The sequence below is a fragment of the Ambystoma mexicanum genome, chromosome 3q, assembly GCF_040938575.1.
Source record: "Ambystoma mexicanum isolate Mex_15411 chromosome 3q, UKY_AmexF1_1, whole genome shotgun sequence".
NCBI classification, from domain to species: Eukaryota; Metazoa; Chordata; class Amphibia; order Caudata; family Ambystomatidae; genus Ambystoma; species Ambystoma mexicanum.
Window position 1 is genome coordinate 259,438,846 of NC_090926.1, and position 15,279 is coordinate 259,454,124.

Here is a 15,279-nt window from a genome sequence, read left to right on the forward strand (position 1 = left end):
TGTGGGATAAAGAAATCAAGGTTTTATGCTATGCAGATGATATGATGATAATTTTGGCTAACCCAAAAGAGGGTGGGGGAAGGCTTAGGAGTATGTTTTGGGGGGAAGTAGGTCTCTTATCAGGCCACAAAATTAATTGGGAGAAGTCAGTCGTTTTTCCACTAGATTCCGCGCATCCATGCAGTGACTTGAGTGCTTGGAATTGTCAATAGGCATACACAAGTGTGAAGTATTAGAGAGTATATCTTGTCCCGGATCTGAAGAAGATAGTGGATTTTAATGTAGTTAAACTAATAGAGACACTTCAAAGGTATGTACAAAAATGGGCCCGTTTAACTTTTAATATTTGGTCAAAGGTTAATGCAATTAAGATGGTGCTTTTGCCAAAAGTTCTTTGTTATTCTATCACTTCAGCTTAGGTTTACAAAGAAAGTCCTCAGACGCATCGATCCAAAATTTTATATGGGGAGAAGGCAAAAGACCTGGGATTCCACAATGTTTTAATGCCGGCAGTGAGACGTGGGGTTTGGATATCTCAACTTGGAGCATTACTACAGGGGATTGTTATTGAATAAATCAGCATTTTATTTTGTTGAGAGAGATGATTGTTCTCCGTTATGGATGTTAATGGAAGAAACTAAATTCTCACCATACTCCATGCGAGATGTGGAATCGATGGGGAAGATACCTAACTCAAGTGCAAAACTACTAACTATTGAAGCAACTTGAGATGCATTAATGTCATTGATGATTAATAGTGGTGAAAATGTGTGGATTCCTTATGGAGCATCTTTGTGGCACAACTCAGGGCTGCAAATTGGTAATAAGACCTTATGTTGGCGAAGTTGGATAATGAGAGGAATTCTAAGGGTTTGTGGTGTATGGAATGATGGGAAATTATGTATTTTGAGACTCTTATAAGGAATTTTGTTTTAGGGAAAAGGGAGCTATGGCATTATGCAGAGTTAGAATGCCTTCTTACACAGAGGCAGGGTATGCTGCTTAGTCCAATGAAAGACAGGCCGACGGTCTGCAATATATTTAATTTGCCACCCAGTTTGGTTTCGACTTTTCTGAAATGAATGCCTATGGAGGGCTTATGGGCTGCTTTGTGGGACAAATTGCGGCAAGCATGGATGAAAGAGCTGGGCAGAGACATAACTACAAAAAAATGGGATAGTGTAATACGAGTGGGTACGAATTCAAAGATGGATCTAAATCTGAGATGTGTGCGCCAGAGAGTTTTGTGTCAGTAATTTTGGACCCCAGTACGTCTGGTTGACTTGGGTATGACAACTGAGTAGTCTTGCTGACGATGTGGACAGAAGGGAGGTACTTTATTACATATGTTGTGGGAATGTCTAAGAGTGGAGGACTTTTGGGGGGAAGGTTTGGATAGGCTGGACATCATTTTGGTAGTAGCATTTCCTAGATCATCTTATTCAGTAATTCTGCTCTCAAATGCGGGGAGATGTAAGGTAACTCGAGATCACGGTAGCTGGATTAACGGGGTATTGGTGGTGGCGGCTAAGCAAATCTTGAGGGTCTGGAAAACGAGGAAAAAGCCAAAAGTGGAGGGATGGTTGTCTGATCTACAGACTTTGTCCAGTTACGAGAAACTCATCTTACAAAAACAGAAAAGAGAGGGTGAATATTTGGATATATGGGCACCATTCAATGAAATGTATAATTGTGGCTAATCTATTACCATGATACTTGGATGATTTGGGTTGAGTGTGTAGTTTGGATTGCCGTGAATGAATAGGGAAATAATTGTGAATCGAGTTCTGTTGTTCAGTCTATTGATGTTGTGAATGTATTGTCAAGGTTGTTGTTGTTTCTTGTGTGCAAATAGCAATGTTGCATTGGGTTGGGTATAGTTAATGACTTTATTATATACCTTCATGGTGAAGTGTGAGTTTATGTTCTTGTTAGTAGGAAAATAATTGACTAGTCTAAGATTTAACCCACAAATGTTAATTGATGATTGTTATGTTTATAAAATTTGAAATGACTTTAAAAAAAACAATGTGTCGGACATTACATGTGATTTTCGTACTACACCTCCACCCTATCCTTAGCCTAAGGGGAGGGCGGGTGGGTTTGTCCTCTTGCCATCAGCAAACAGAGGACTACTCCCTTTACTCACTCTCCTGTATTTGGCCCTTGACCCCACCTACTACCATCACCCAAGACAGTCCCTCACACCTGGCTGTTCCCACGTTCCGCCCTCTTCCGCCCCCATCCTTTCATGTCCCATGCTGTCCTCCCCCCTTTTTATAGTCAGGCGTCTCCCGTCCAGTGGGCATCCCCCACTAGGTGGAGGGGGCCTCCAAGTACTTCCTGCGGGCGAAGTGGCCCCCTGGCTTTGGTGTGGTGGGGGGAGGCAGCCAGAAAGGACATTGAGCTCGGCCCAGCAGCAGACATTGAGGGTGCAATTCCAAGCACTATTAGAGATTCATGCCCAAATGTCGCCATCCTGATTGGTGGAGAAGACAGCAATGTTCGAAAAAGGGCACAAAGGTAATATTATTGTTCATAGGTGTTCAACTCCTGCAATCTAGTGCCATCTCCTTCATAGTGGGTTGCGCAACTATCATTATAGGCAGTGCTTAAAGTGTGGAAAAAGAAGTGCAGGCACTCGCCAATCTAGGTTTTAAATGTGCCAGTGCTCAGCCCCGGAAAGGTCTAGAATTGCTCTTGTGCCTCTCCTCAAGCTATTTCTATCAATCTTACTATGCCTCGCCCCGACAATTAGCGTTGTTCTATATTTGTCTCCCTTTCTATGTGGATGTCGCTCTTTGTGCATCACTCTCGATTTGTAGAAAATGTCTGTGGTATTCAACACTTTTGCAAGTTTGCAGATTTTTTTTTTTTATAAACATTTGTTTCACTTTGTTTTACCTCAAAACTACAGGTGGTTAGAATGATTGTGGTTTATAGGGGGGAGCTTGGTTGGTGGGAGTCTGAAGGGTCTCCCATGCCTTTTTTGGTTAAAACAAAGTGGTAAACTCAGAGAAAAGAGATTCGGCAAAGTTGTTTTCGGCAGCTTTTTTTTCGTACGCCTTTCATAGACTCATTTCTCTCTGTTGCTCTTCCGAGCCAAGCTCCTCCTCCACGCCAATTAAGTTTTCACCCTCTTTTTTTGCTTTCTGGGCAAGTTCCTTTTTTCTAAACTTTGGGCTGTAAAGTAAATCACTTCAGTTTTGCACAGTGAGGTTAAATGATTTGCCCAGGATCATACACTTTGCTTAAGTGGCGAAACCAAGATTTAGGCCCTGTCTGCGTTTTAACACTTGGCCCCATATCTTCTCAGCTGTACTTAATATAAGTATTCGTTTACGGTTTGGATTTCACGAGATTAAATAATAGTTTTAAAACAATGCCTTGAACAATAAACAAATTACATAAGAAACTTACCTGACATTATATAATTCTTTATAGAACCACGACCAGCAACAAACATGATTATAACTTTATTTTACCATACTGACTGGAAGATCACAGTATAAGCCTGCAAATGTGTGAGGCTTAACAAATACAATCTCAATTGGGTTTTAAACTGTATTCATAATGATAGACAATTCACTGCAACATAAGGTCATCTGCTTGAGTCATTATTTCACACAGCCTGCAGACTTTATGCTCTCATCTAATTTATATCCCCGCCATTCGTACCGCGTAAGAGGCTGCAGGCCCCTGTGTCTGGGCCATCAAGCCATATCTCTCCTACAGTACTGTGTTCACACAAAGTGAAACTTCAGGGCGAGCACCCGTGCTGCTTCCAAGTGCTTTGAAGTATCACACGCAGTGTGAACGCCGAGTGCGGGACGAGAAACTGAGATTGGAGGCCACCCTATCCTGGCCACGTTATTAGGTACTGGTACTCTCCTTGAGCCCGGAGAAGCCCCAAGTACTGCCAAAAATGAAAGTGCAGGTACCAAGGGCCAGTTAAAAGCGACCCATTTAAAGCACTGGTTACAGGTAGGTAATGTTTCCAAACTAATCCTGAAAGAAAGAGCGTGCCGCCTTCTTACTAGTTGGAGTGGCCTAGATGATGGAATGAGTGGATTCATACCACCTGGGTGTTTTGGCCTCTTGAGGTAAGTTGGCAACATTGTTATTTCTATGAGGAGAAAGGGACGCAATGGGGAAATGCACCGACATGGGAGGTTGGTTTCGATTTATTATCTATTAAACTGCTGTGTTGGGTAGGCCATGCTGTGTGACATAACTATCCAGAAAGGGCCGATTCAATATGTTGCCGCCTCTTTCAGGGCTTTCGTGGTGGAGGACCAGCCCAACCAGCTCTACCAGCCCTGCATGTCTCCTCCCTGGCCAAGGCCATTGGTGTTACGAACCAGCGTCCGCTTCTCCGTTAGCACAAGGTGAGCTATGTGCCTTTGATATATTACTTTTTTGTGAAAACCAATCATACCGTCTTGCTAGTCGCATATTATCCCACACAGAAAGGGGGTGGAATGTTGTGCCTTAAAAACTATGCATAGGTACTTCTTCAACACTACATGTTTCTACTGATTCTTTTGCTTGATTCTAGACATGCTTTTTTGTTATCTTTTGCTGTAAGTTACCAGATCAGTTAGTTCAGTGGGTTGAGCCCCCACTGCTGAGAACTGGATGGATCCGGCACGTCATAGATGTGTAGGCCAACAGGAATGTCTGAGTCTTGATTATTAAAATGAGTTCTGTTGAATTCTTTTGCTTCACGACAGTACTATCTTTCTACATATTTCGTAATGTCACACGTCAGCAACGTTAGTATGAGCCCAGGGTAGAGGTTCTCAAAAGATGTTGGTGCCTCTCTGGATTGTGAAAGTTTTCGGGGAAATCCGGGTTTCTGTCCAAGAGTTTGGCAACCCACGCTGCTGCTTCTTCTTCTTACTGATAGATTTTTATCCATCAGCGGTGATTTCTGGATACCCAGGCTTAAGCCTCATTACTCCATCTTCTCGGGTTGAGTGTGTAGTCGTGGGTTAGGATTCTTCTTGGTCCATGTGGTCTTGTCACAGTAGAGCTGGTTTCACAGGGTCTTCGCAGTGAGGAGTGTGGAAACCCGGGAAACAGGTGGACACTTATGGGCTCATTTTGAGCCGTGCGTACCGCAAATGAAAGACGTAAAAGCCTTGCGTAAGGCGTTTTTGTCTTTCATTTGCGGTGCACTCCATTTTCAGTCATTTGTATCGCGGAGAGTAGGGGCTGAATGCAACTTGCGTTTCTGCTGCTCCCTTCCTCTCTGCTTACAAATGCTGGGGATCCCTATCGAGTCTGCCAGCTTTATGTGCCAGAAAAAACAGCCGGACTCTATAAGGATCTATTTTAAACGCCACCGGTCATGCATGCATGGCAGGCAGCGTTTACTCAATTTGCACGGTGGAGTGAGAAAGCGGAGGGTAAAATGTATACACTCTGCACTCTGCTGTGGAAATGATGAACATGCGGCAGCTGAGACCCTCCTATGTGTAAGTTGGCACAGTTCCCCGGCGCCAAATTACGGGCTCATATAAAATGAGCTCCTTGGTGTTTAAATGGCACGTATATTGCTTGCTAAAAGGAGATTGGTTCCAACAATCATATAGTTTGTTTATTTATAACGCGCACCAGACCCAAGGGTATTAGGGTGCAGAAAAAGGAAAAGAGGAATGTTCAGCTTAGGCTACATTGCTGTGCGTTACAATACAATATATTAATAAACAATGCTGGCATATATCATACAAGTGAGCAATTGGTAGCAGAGACACATTGAGCACACTATATACAGTGGCAGTGGACAGTAGTATGGCAGTGTGGTGAAGGGTCAGATGTCGTGCTCCTTGATCCATTGGATGAGGTTAGATCTGAACCGAGGGTAGGGCATGTCTTCTCTTAATGAAGGTGGGAGTGAGTTCCAATTTTGGGAAGGCTTTGACTGGGAAGCTACTGCCACCCATCTTCATACGTTTGAATCTAGGCACTTGAAGTAGGTTAGCAGTGGCTGTCCTGGAAGGGCGGTAGGTAGATTGTCACTGGAATCTGGAAGTAAGGTACTGAGGGGCGGCCATGTGAAGACATTTATGAGTCGGAGAGGCTGATTTTAGGAGAATTTTATCTTTGGTGGAGAGCCAATTGTTAGATCTTCTAAAGTCAGAAATGTGGGCTTTCTTAGGAATATTGAGGGCTGCTCTCAGAGCATTATTTTGTAAGATCTGGATCTTGTTAGTAATGTATTTATTGCAGCCTTCATATAGGGCTTTGCAATAATCCAGTTTGGATAGTACCAGGGCTCTTGCTAGAGTGATACAATTATTAGGTGTAAGGAATGGCTTAGCTGCTCTAATTAACTTGCACGTGTAAGCGGTAGCCGAGGCCATAGTTTACTTGCTTTTTGAAGGTGATAGTAGAGTCTAAGTAGAAACCAAGAGTTTTCACTTCCTTGGCTACTAGGATGTTATTGTTATTTATGATGAAGTTAGAATATATGCGGCCCAGTTTATTGAGATTTGCCATTGTGCCCAGAATGAGGAGTTTGGTTTTGTCATCATTCAGGCATAGTCCATGAGAGGCCCTCCATGCCTGGATGATGAGGTAAACTCTGTTCACAAAGGCCAAATCCTTATCATAATCTCCCGTCAACAGGATGACGATCTGTGTATCATCCGCATAGTTAGTGTAGGTGATACCCAGGCCATCTAGATCATCGAAAAGGGGCTTCTTAAGATGTTGTACAGAGTGGGCGAAACACATGAGCCCTGGGGCACGCCGCAGGTGATGGGAATAGGGTCCGCAGCTGCTGACGGTGCAAAAAGCTGCATAGTCCTATTGTCTAAGAAGGATTGAATCCAGCTTATGGCTTCTTGTGAGAAGTGGGTGGGATGAGTATTCTAAAATGCGACATTAATCTCCTCTCCCCAGCCCAATTTAATAGATTATGTCTCATGACAACATTAAAATATGCGTTGAAAGAGCCGCATTTTGCATATTAAACTCTGGTCTGCCATGATGAGAGAGGCAGTCCCCCCAGCCTTAAAGTTTTACTACTGTGTAACGTTGGGCTCAATGCACTACAATGGCTCCATAATCAACACAAATGTTCACAAGTAGCTCTCGAGTAGACTGGCATGCATCATGCAGCACTATTGTTATTGTGGGGGAAAGATTAGGGTGCCAAAGTCCAAAATATGATCGACACATGCAAAATGGACTGCATGACATATGTTTGCTAAAATGTGCAGTCTAACTTTTGTACACTCACCTTCGTACACTTTATATAACACAATGGCTATTGACTTGATGTTGCCATTTCATTTACAATTTAATAAACTGGACCTTAATATACTCTGAAATCTGTTTGTGAAGGTAATTTTTACCCTTGACCTGTTGAGGACTGGACTAGAGGTGAGGTTTCTCAGAATTTCTTGTATTTTAGGCTATTTCACTCTGTGAAGACACATATACTGGTCCATACCGGCGACGCCTACATGTCCTTCAGTTGCTCAGTATTGGAGGGATTGGTCCATAACCCTCTCAGGTGGGCTGTGAAGAGTGCTTTCCTAAATAGGAAAAAAGGGTGTCCACCAATTAAAAGCCAAATCCTCTCAATTGGTAACAGAGCAGTAAGGGTTCACTCTTGGGCGGATGGGCTGGTGATGAGTCAAATGAGGCAGAATATTATGGGATCCCTAGTCATTTTTGTGTGCTTTTTTCCTTTTTGGTTTTTGTGAACTCTTGCTTACTTTTGTTGTCTGAGGGACTTCTGCTGAAGTCCATCTGCCATAGAGGTATTCTTCCTTTCCTCTCCTCTCCTTCCCCCAGAAGCTCACTGTCTCCAGAGCCCTAGTCCTCTCCAAGCTGGACTACTCTAACAGCCTCTATCTAAACCTGCCTGCCTCCACTCTCCGCCCTCTACAACTTATCCAAAACAGGACTGCAAGACTTGTCCTTGGCCTCAATCCCAGGGATCGTATCCCTCCAGGACTGAAATCTCTCCACTGGCTCCCAGTGGCTGCGAGGATTAAGTTCAAAACCCTCTGCATTGGTACACAAGGCCTTCTGGGGCCTGGGGCCGCAATACCTTCAACTCTCTATTCCTAAATACCTTCCTTCTCAAGCTCTTCGCTCATCTGCCTCCAACTCCCTTAGGGTCAGTCGCTTCTCCAAGCAACGAGTTGTTGGCAGATAACTCTCTTCGGCAAGGGCCTCTCTCTGGAACAGCCTTCCTGCCTCCCTGAAACTCAAGGAGAACCATCTCTGGTTCCGGAAACACCTCAAAACCTTCCTCTTTGCTTCTGCTTTCTCTCCTCCCCTCCCTTGCTGAACTCCTGACTGAAACTGCACTGGTTACCTGGCCATCCTTTCTGATCTCTGGCCCAGGCCCGTCAATTACCCACCTGCACTGCCTCCCTGGCAACCCATGCACTTGGGGACTGTGTATCTGTATCTCTTCAGTCCCCCTACCAGCGCTTACGTCTGCACGTCCTTGCACTTGCCACTAGCTGGCTGTTTTATGTGTTTTATTTATTCCACTTCCCATGTACTGCACTTTCCCCTTTCCCCTCCCCCTGCGCACTTTCCTTTCCCCCCCTTCCCATGCACTTGCACGATCTGAATGACACCTGGCCTAGTAGGATCGTGGTCTGTCCTCCCTTTGTCCCCCCCCTTGCCTTGTCGCGCCTTGAAACACTTGTGTATAGGTGCGTTATAAATGCCATATCATATCATATCATACCATAGCATTACAACCCTTGTTTTAGTGTATGGCCCTATGGTTGCTCATATGGATCCTAGGATTGTTTATTTTTAAAGCCCTGTTTTTTTGGCATTATGTTGATTTCATCACCATACATTGCTTTTAGGGAGCAGGCTGATGGCTCTAAGTTTTGTATTCATCAGGTGTGCAAGCCAATGTACCCCATTAGTAGCCCAATGTACCTTTTTGGTAGTATAGAGGAGGAGTCAAGTACCCCCCCCCAAGCTCTGCCCCCATGCTGCCTATATGTTGGGAGCCAGAAATTGCAACACGCGCAGTACCAGTGAGGACCATGGAAGATCCTGGAAACAAGATATCCATTAAGAAAACCATATATGCATTCACTGAAAAATAATGGCCTTCTGGATAAAGTCCCGGAAGAAGTGTGAAAATGCGTGAAAGGGAAGATTGGTGATGTCATGCGGAATGGAGCTGACGCACCCAGAAAAGATGCACAAGGTAAAAGAATATAGACATGCTTTAAGATCTGAAAAGGAGGTGGTAAATGTGAGCAACATTTTGGGCTTGAGATGGAGATGCTCATGCTACAGAAACGCTGAAGAAAAATGCAAATCAGTTTACACTTTTACAGACACAGTAACGCAAGTAGACAAAGTGGTCTGAAATCGGGCTACGTAGTGAATAGTTTGCAGCGATGCGCCAACATATATACATAGGAATGTATAGAACCTGGATATTCCACTGTGCACTTTTGCAACGCTTGAAACTCTTCGATTGTAAAGAGTTTTCAGTGTGGCGCAGTTGGAAAATTACTGATGGCGAAGAATTATTCAAGAAAGGCTTGGCTGGCCTAGCACCAAGAAGTCGAGTCCACCATGAGCCTGGTTGTCCATCCAGTAGTTACAACGCATGTGAGAAAAAAAACTTTCTGTTTGAGGTGGAATGACAAAACTCTGAAGGCGTGAAGAGTTCATCATTTAATGGAGTTAAATTCTGCAAATAGCTTGAAAATGCGGTCTCCCAGTCACATGGTCGGATCAAAATAGACATTGGGTCGAGCTACACCGAAACCAAGAAGATACTCCCTTATTTCTCAGGCACAGAGAGCTTCTGCAAGGTGAAGTTTAAAGCCTTAATTAACTGGCAGACTGTAAGAATGATGATAGATGTTGGGCTAATTGGGAGGGGAGGCATGATTACGCTAACCTTCCCTGCACCTGGTATGGTAGCCTGTGTGCTGCTAGCGTGTGGAATATTCCAGAAGGATACAAAGGTGCCAAACCAATGGTAGGGGGCCTTGTATCAAGGAGCCCTATAGTTTGTATAACCAATAAAGTGTTGAGTATTAGTATGACACGGAAGATGGCTTGCACTTGGGACAGGCTTAGTTGCCCACCTGACAGTAGAGACCCAATCAACTCCCCATCAGTATGGAACGTATACTTAGATGTTCCTTGTAATCCTATCACATCCCCAAGTAGGTTTTTGAAGTTTGCCACGTAGTGTGACGTCATTTATGAGTTTTGACTATAAAAGTTGTGTTTTCTATAACATGCGCTGAACGAAATCGAGCGAACGTCCGTTGATGTCCGTTGTAACTCCCTGTTTTAGACAATTGCAAATAAAACACACAACGTTTTGCCAACTTCCTGATTCGGTTTGATTATTGATGTTTGAGTAAATTCTGCAACCCCATCTATCTCTAGTGTTGCTAACTCGTCTTAAAGGGCCCTAGGTATATGGGTTCACGTGGTAGCAGAGAGATGGTTCAAGGTCCATCGACCCAGTAAGCTTTTAAGGGTCTCAGAAATATCGGATATCCTCTGCCATTTAGCTGGAGGACTGCAAGGCTTCCTATGGATAGCGGCTGAAGAACCAAAATCTTGGAAGAAAAACAAAGCTGGTGGGACGGGTCCCTCTTTCACGGAATACCCTCCCGGTTTCTACAGGCAGCTGAGCAGACCAAAGGCTAAGGTGGCCAGTTGGAGGAGATGATCCCGAGGGTCACGAGCTGAAAAGCGAATGGTGAGTAGATTGAGAAAGGTGGCAAAACATTATTGTATTAAATGGGGAAAGTGATAATGGGGAGAGAAACGGAGGGTTGGTTGGGTATTTAAGTAAACGACAAAAAGCGTTGAATAGGAGTATTTATTTATGGACGAGGAACGATCCATAAAGATAAGCCCAGAATCCTACATCAAGGACGTCCAGAAGTAGTTGTTTTAAAATCTGAATGGATATATAGGCTACACACATTTAGATCTGTTAAAGAAAACAATTCCCACTCTGATAAGAGTCATAATTAGGGGCAAGAGTAGTCACAAGGAGCATTGGCAGAAGTACTTGTGGGCCAGCCAGTCTGTATATTATATGTGTTGTATGTATTAAAGAAATGATGAAATGTTAAAAAGCAACAGCTAATAGATTGTAGTAAAAGGCTGAGAGTAAATAATTTATTTATTTAGTTAAAGGTATTGACTTAACAGGTAGGCTGAAGTAAAGTGAGAAATAGAGGATTGGAGCGGCGAAGATTGGTGCACGCTCATATTGTTATTTTTCTGAAAAGTATTTTCTGTGCAAAACAGTAGGTAGTGACAGTCAAGTGTGACTATTCCTGATGGAGGATGTTACTTTGCTCATGCACCTGTGCAAACAGCTGCCAAAACACGCAACTAAGCTTAAACAATATAGTGCAGAATGGGTTAAGGGCACGGCAGATAACCTGTTCATGCCATGGCCACAAGGGGGATCACTGGCAAAAGCAGTTTTACAACACATGACCACATACCTGCATGCACCGTACACGGGAAAGAAATTGGAAAAAAGATTAGCTAGCTTAGAGCTTTGGAAGATGTACCAGGAGGAGCTGGAAGATCCGCCTCCTGAAGACTGGCTGTTGAACCAGGGTATAGAGAGGGGTGTTGAGCCTTCTGCTCCCCCACCGCGCCTGAAGTAAGTGACAATAGTACGAAGGACTGTATCCATTAAGAGAGCTTAAGGCAGCTACAGGATACAGTAATCCGACACTTGAGTCACCTGCATGTAGCAGTGACGAAAGTCCAGGAAAAACTCCTGAAAGTGATGTGATCTCTAAAGTCTTACGGGACAAAGAGAGAAGTGAACGACCAGGTTTAACTCTAGATCTAGAAAGAGAAATTAAGAGATAGAAAGGAGAAAAGGATAAAGCTGACGAGATAGCTCTCATATAGAATGAATGGATGGGCGGTCAGATATTGCTCAAACTTGATGGGAAGAGCATTGAGGAAGTTCGGCAAGAGGAAGATCAAGACAAGCAAGATAAAAAAGACAGGGAACGAGAGAAGATTGAAAGAAGACAAGTCTAAAAAGAAGATTATGCTAAGGCGAGAACAAATGTATCAGGAAGAGCAGTTAAAGGAAGAGGGTAGAGGAGCAAATAAAATATGAAAACAGGCAGAGAGCAATCGAAGAACGAGACATGGTAGAAAAGAAGAAAGAAGAAGAGGAAGAACAGAAATTGAGAGCGAAAAGAATGCAAAGATGCAGAGACGAAGAGGTGCGTAGGGCAAATGAGAGGAGAGAAGCGAAGAGACAGGAGGAAGAGAGGGTTTGAGATAAAGCAAAGAACCAAAGGGCAGGTGATGAGGAGATGGAACAAAAGAGAAAACAGAGCACGTGACATTGATCGCATTGAGAAAGAGCTAATGGAACCAAATCCAGTAGTAGCATGGAAAGACATATAAGAGTACATCCCATCATAAGAACCAATGCCAGGGCCCTCCAGGGTAAACCTAGAGGAGGATCTTGAGATAGGAGATATAGGAGATAAAATCGATAAAGTTTATCGAGAGTTGAGGAAAAAATGTGAATTGAAAAATAAAGGGAAAGTTGATCAATTTGCGATTTCCCAGTCACAAGGCAAGGAGGGAAGCTTGTTTAGTTTCGAGCACAGACTTTTATCTTTGGACGGGCTGACTCAAAACGGAGACGAGAAGGAGGATAGCCATACAAGTTGGGGACAAGACATGTCCGATGATGATAGGGAAACGTTCCGTGGGGAGGAGGGAGCTGGCGCATGCAGGTCCGGGGGATGTTTTCAAACAGAGGTTAGATGGTTGGATTTGGACCTACCAAAACGTGCACAAAACGATCCAAAGGGTGATCCCGTAGTGTGAGAGTGGATTCACCACCATACGTGAGCAGATTAAGGTCATTACCAGGAAGGCAGCGACCAGGAACCATTGTTCCTACTATGGATAGGCACACGATGGAAGCTGATTGCGATTTCGGGATTTCACAGTTTCTCTTGTTAGAAAAAGGAGGGGCCAGACCGCAGTATATTCTGTGGCCCCAGATGGATAAGGATAATTTAAGGTGTAAGCTCTCGACTTTGACTTTGGGCGCCGGTAAATGGATTTACGAATTAGAAAAAATGACAGGCGGAAACACGTTAGCTATAAGGGACATTGAGTGTCTTATAGCAGCAATCCTGGGGGAAAGGGCTGATGACATTTGGACGAGAGCAGGATACCCAAGTGTCGCTGCACAGAACACAGCACATGATGACACACTGTTTAATAATTGCAGAGAGGCAGTCTGCAAAGCACTTAGAGTACAATATCCTGACATGTCAGATATGGGCGCTATCATGGCACGCAAGATGCAGGAAGGGGAAGATCCACTTGCTTACATTCAAAATTCTCAAGAGCAGTGGTTTTTGGAAACTCAAGAGCAATTTTACCTCTAGCAATGCAGTACCCTATGTCTCGAGAGGCAGATGAGGAGGTTTTTAAGACTATATCAGCCATGATGGATCAAGGCATCTTAGTGACTTCAGTCACCATGCAATACCGCAGTGTACCCTATCAAGAAATCGAAGGGGGCTGTGGCATTTAATTCAGTACATGAGGCCGATTAGCCATATTGTAGAGGCAGAATTTCTTCTTGTTCCTAAACTGGTGACGATCCTATGTAGTATCCCGGTTGAGGCACGATATTTCACAGCGATTGACTTGAAAAATTTGTTTTTCTCAATCCTGTTGCATAAAGATTCCCAAGATCTCACTTTTTCATCAGACTAAGCTGAAAAGCACACGTTTGCCCCAGGGGTATTGTGAGTCTCCATCGAAATTCAATAGGGTCCTGCAGATGGACCTAAGCAATATTGATTTGTCAAGTGTCGTGCTGCAATACGTAGATGATATTTTAGTTTGCAGCACATCAGAAGAAAAGTGCAGACGAGATTTGACTCAGCTGATTATTCTAGCAGAGAAAGGATATAAAGTGGACAAGGAGAAATTGCAGTACTACCAGGAACAGGTGTTTGTACATAGGCCAGTTAATCTCACATGAAGGAAAGAAGGTTAAAAGAGATGAGGCAATTTTGAAAACAGCAAAGCCGCACACGATAAAGCAAATGCTACAGTTTTTAGGATTGTGCAATTATGTCAGAACATGGGTATTTCACTACAGTTCGTACACAAGACTATTGTTGCAGGCGCTGAAAAAGGCACAGGTAAATCAGGAAAAAATTTAATGGACTGAGGAAATGGAGGACGGGTTTGATAAATAAAAAAGGCAATTTGCACAGTGCCTGTTTTAGGGATTCACAATTATTCTGAGGAGTTTTTTATTTTTGCACACGAATGAAACAGTTATGACAGCAGTACTCGCGCAGAGAACTGCATTGGGGTACAAGCCTTTGGCATATTAAAATTTGGACCCAGTAATGAGTGGTCACATCCCTTGCGAACAATCATTGGCAGCTGCCACGTTCGCTATTGAGAAGTCTACAACCATAGTAATGGGGTGTTCCATGACGTTATTTGTTGAGCATGCTTTGTTTGCTGTTTTAGAAAAACCTAAGGGTACACTGACGTCTCAAAGAGCTTCTGCTTATGAGGTGGTCATATCGAATCCGGCGATCAAAATCAAAATGGTCGGGTGTAAAATGGTGAACCCTGCCACGTTTGTAGCTGAACCACTGGCAGAGGATGAGCAAGTGCCTGACTCTTCAAATTATGAGGAATTCTATGATAAAATCTAGATGGTGAAGGAAAATGCTCTCGGAGCAGGAGAGATTCTATTTCTTGATGGTACTTCAATAATGTATCAAATATGATGGTGAAAGACATTCAGGCGCCGCTTGGTAAGGCACAGGGCTAATGGAGAATTCGTAGTAATGAAAAGTGCAAGACTACCGTCTCACTTTTCGCCACAGGCTGCAAAATTAGTAGCGCTTATTGCAGCACCCGAAAGCCGTGCAGAACAGGAAGTAACTGTGTATAGTGACTCTGCCTATGTGACATCAACCGTGCACGCAGGGCTAGCATGTTGGAAAAGGAGTGTTAGGGAGAATTCTCTGTTAAGGCTAATTTCCCAAACCTAGTGAGTCCACCAGCAGCTTTGCTGGATTTTTGGGGTTCATTTTTTTCTCCTGCTAAGAGTGAGACTCTTTTTCTCCCACTCTTAGACATGATTTGAGATATCCTTTGGCTCTGTAATGTTTTTTATGGGCTATGGGGTCTTTTACTCCATAGGGTTGCATGTGGTTTTTGGTAAGTGTGTTACACAGCACCCTCAGTGCAGTAACACAG

The 15,279-nt window shown here is 43.7% G+C and overlaps 1 protein-coding gene across 8 annotated transcripts in view; it reads left to right on the plus strand.

The window, feature by feature from the left end:
• Positions 1 to 15,279, plus strand: part of STAT2 (signal transducer and activator of transcription 2) — a 1,902,691-nt gene that overhangs the window by 742,306 nt on the left and 1,145,106 nt on the right. For all 8 annotated transcript variants that reach the window (XM_069653700.1, XM_069653696.1, XM_069653703.1 and 5 more), the window contains exon 10: positions 4,278 to 4,388. In XM_069653700.1, the coding sequence (XP_069509801.1) occupies positions 4,278 to 4,388 (111 nt within the window). The remainder of the gene's footprint in view (positions 1 to 4,277; positions 4,389 to 15,279) is intronic.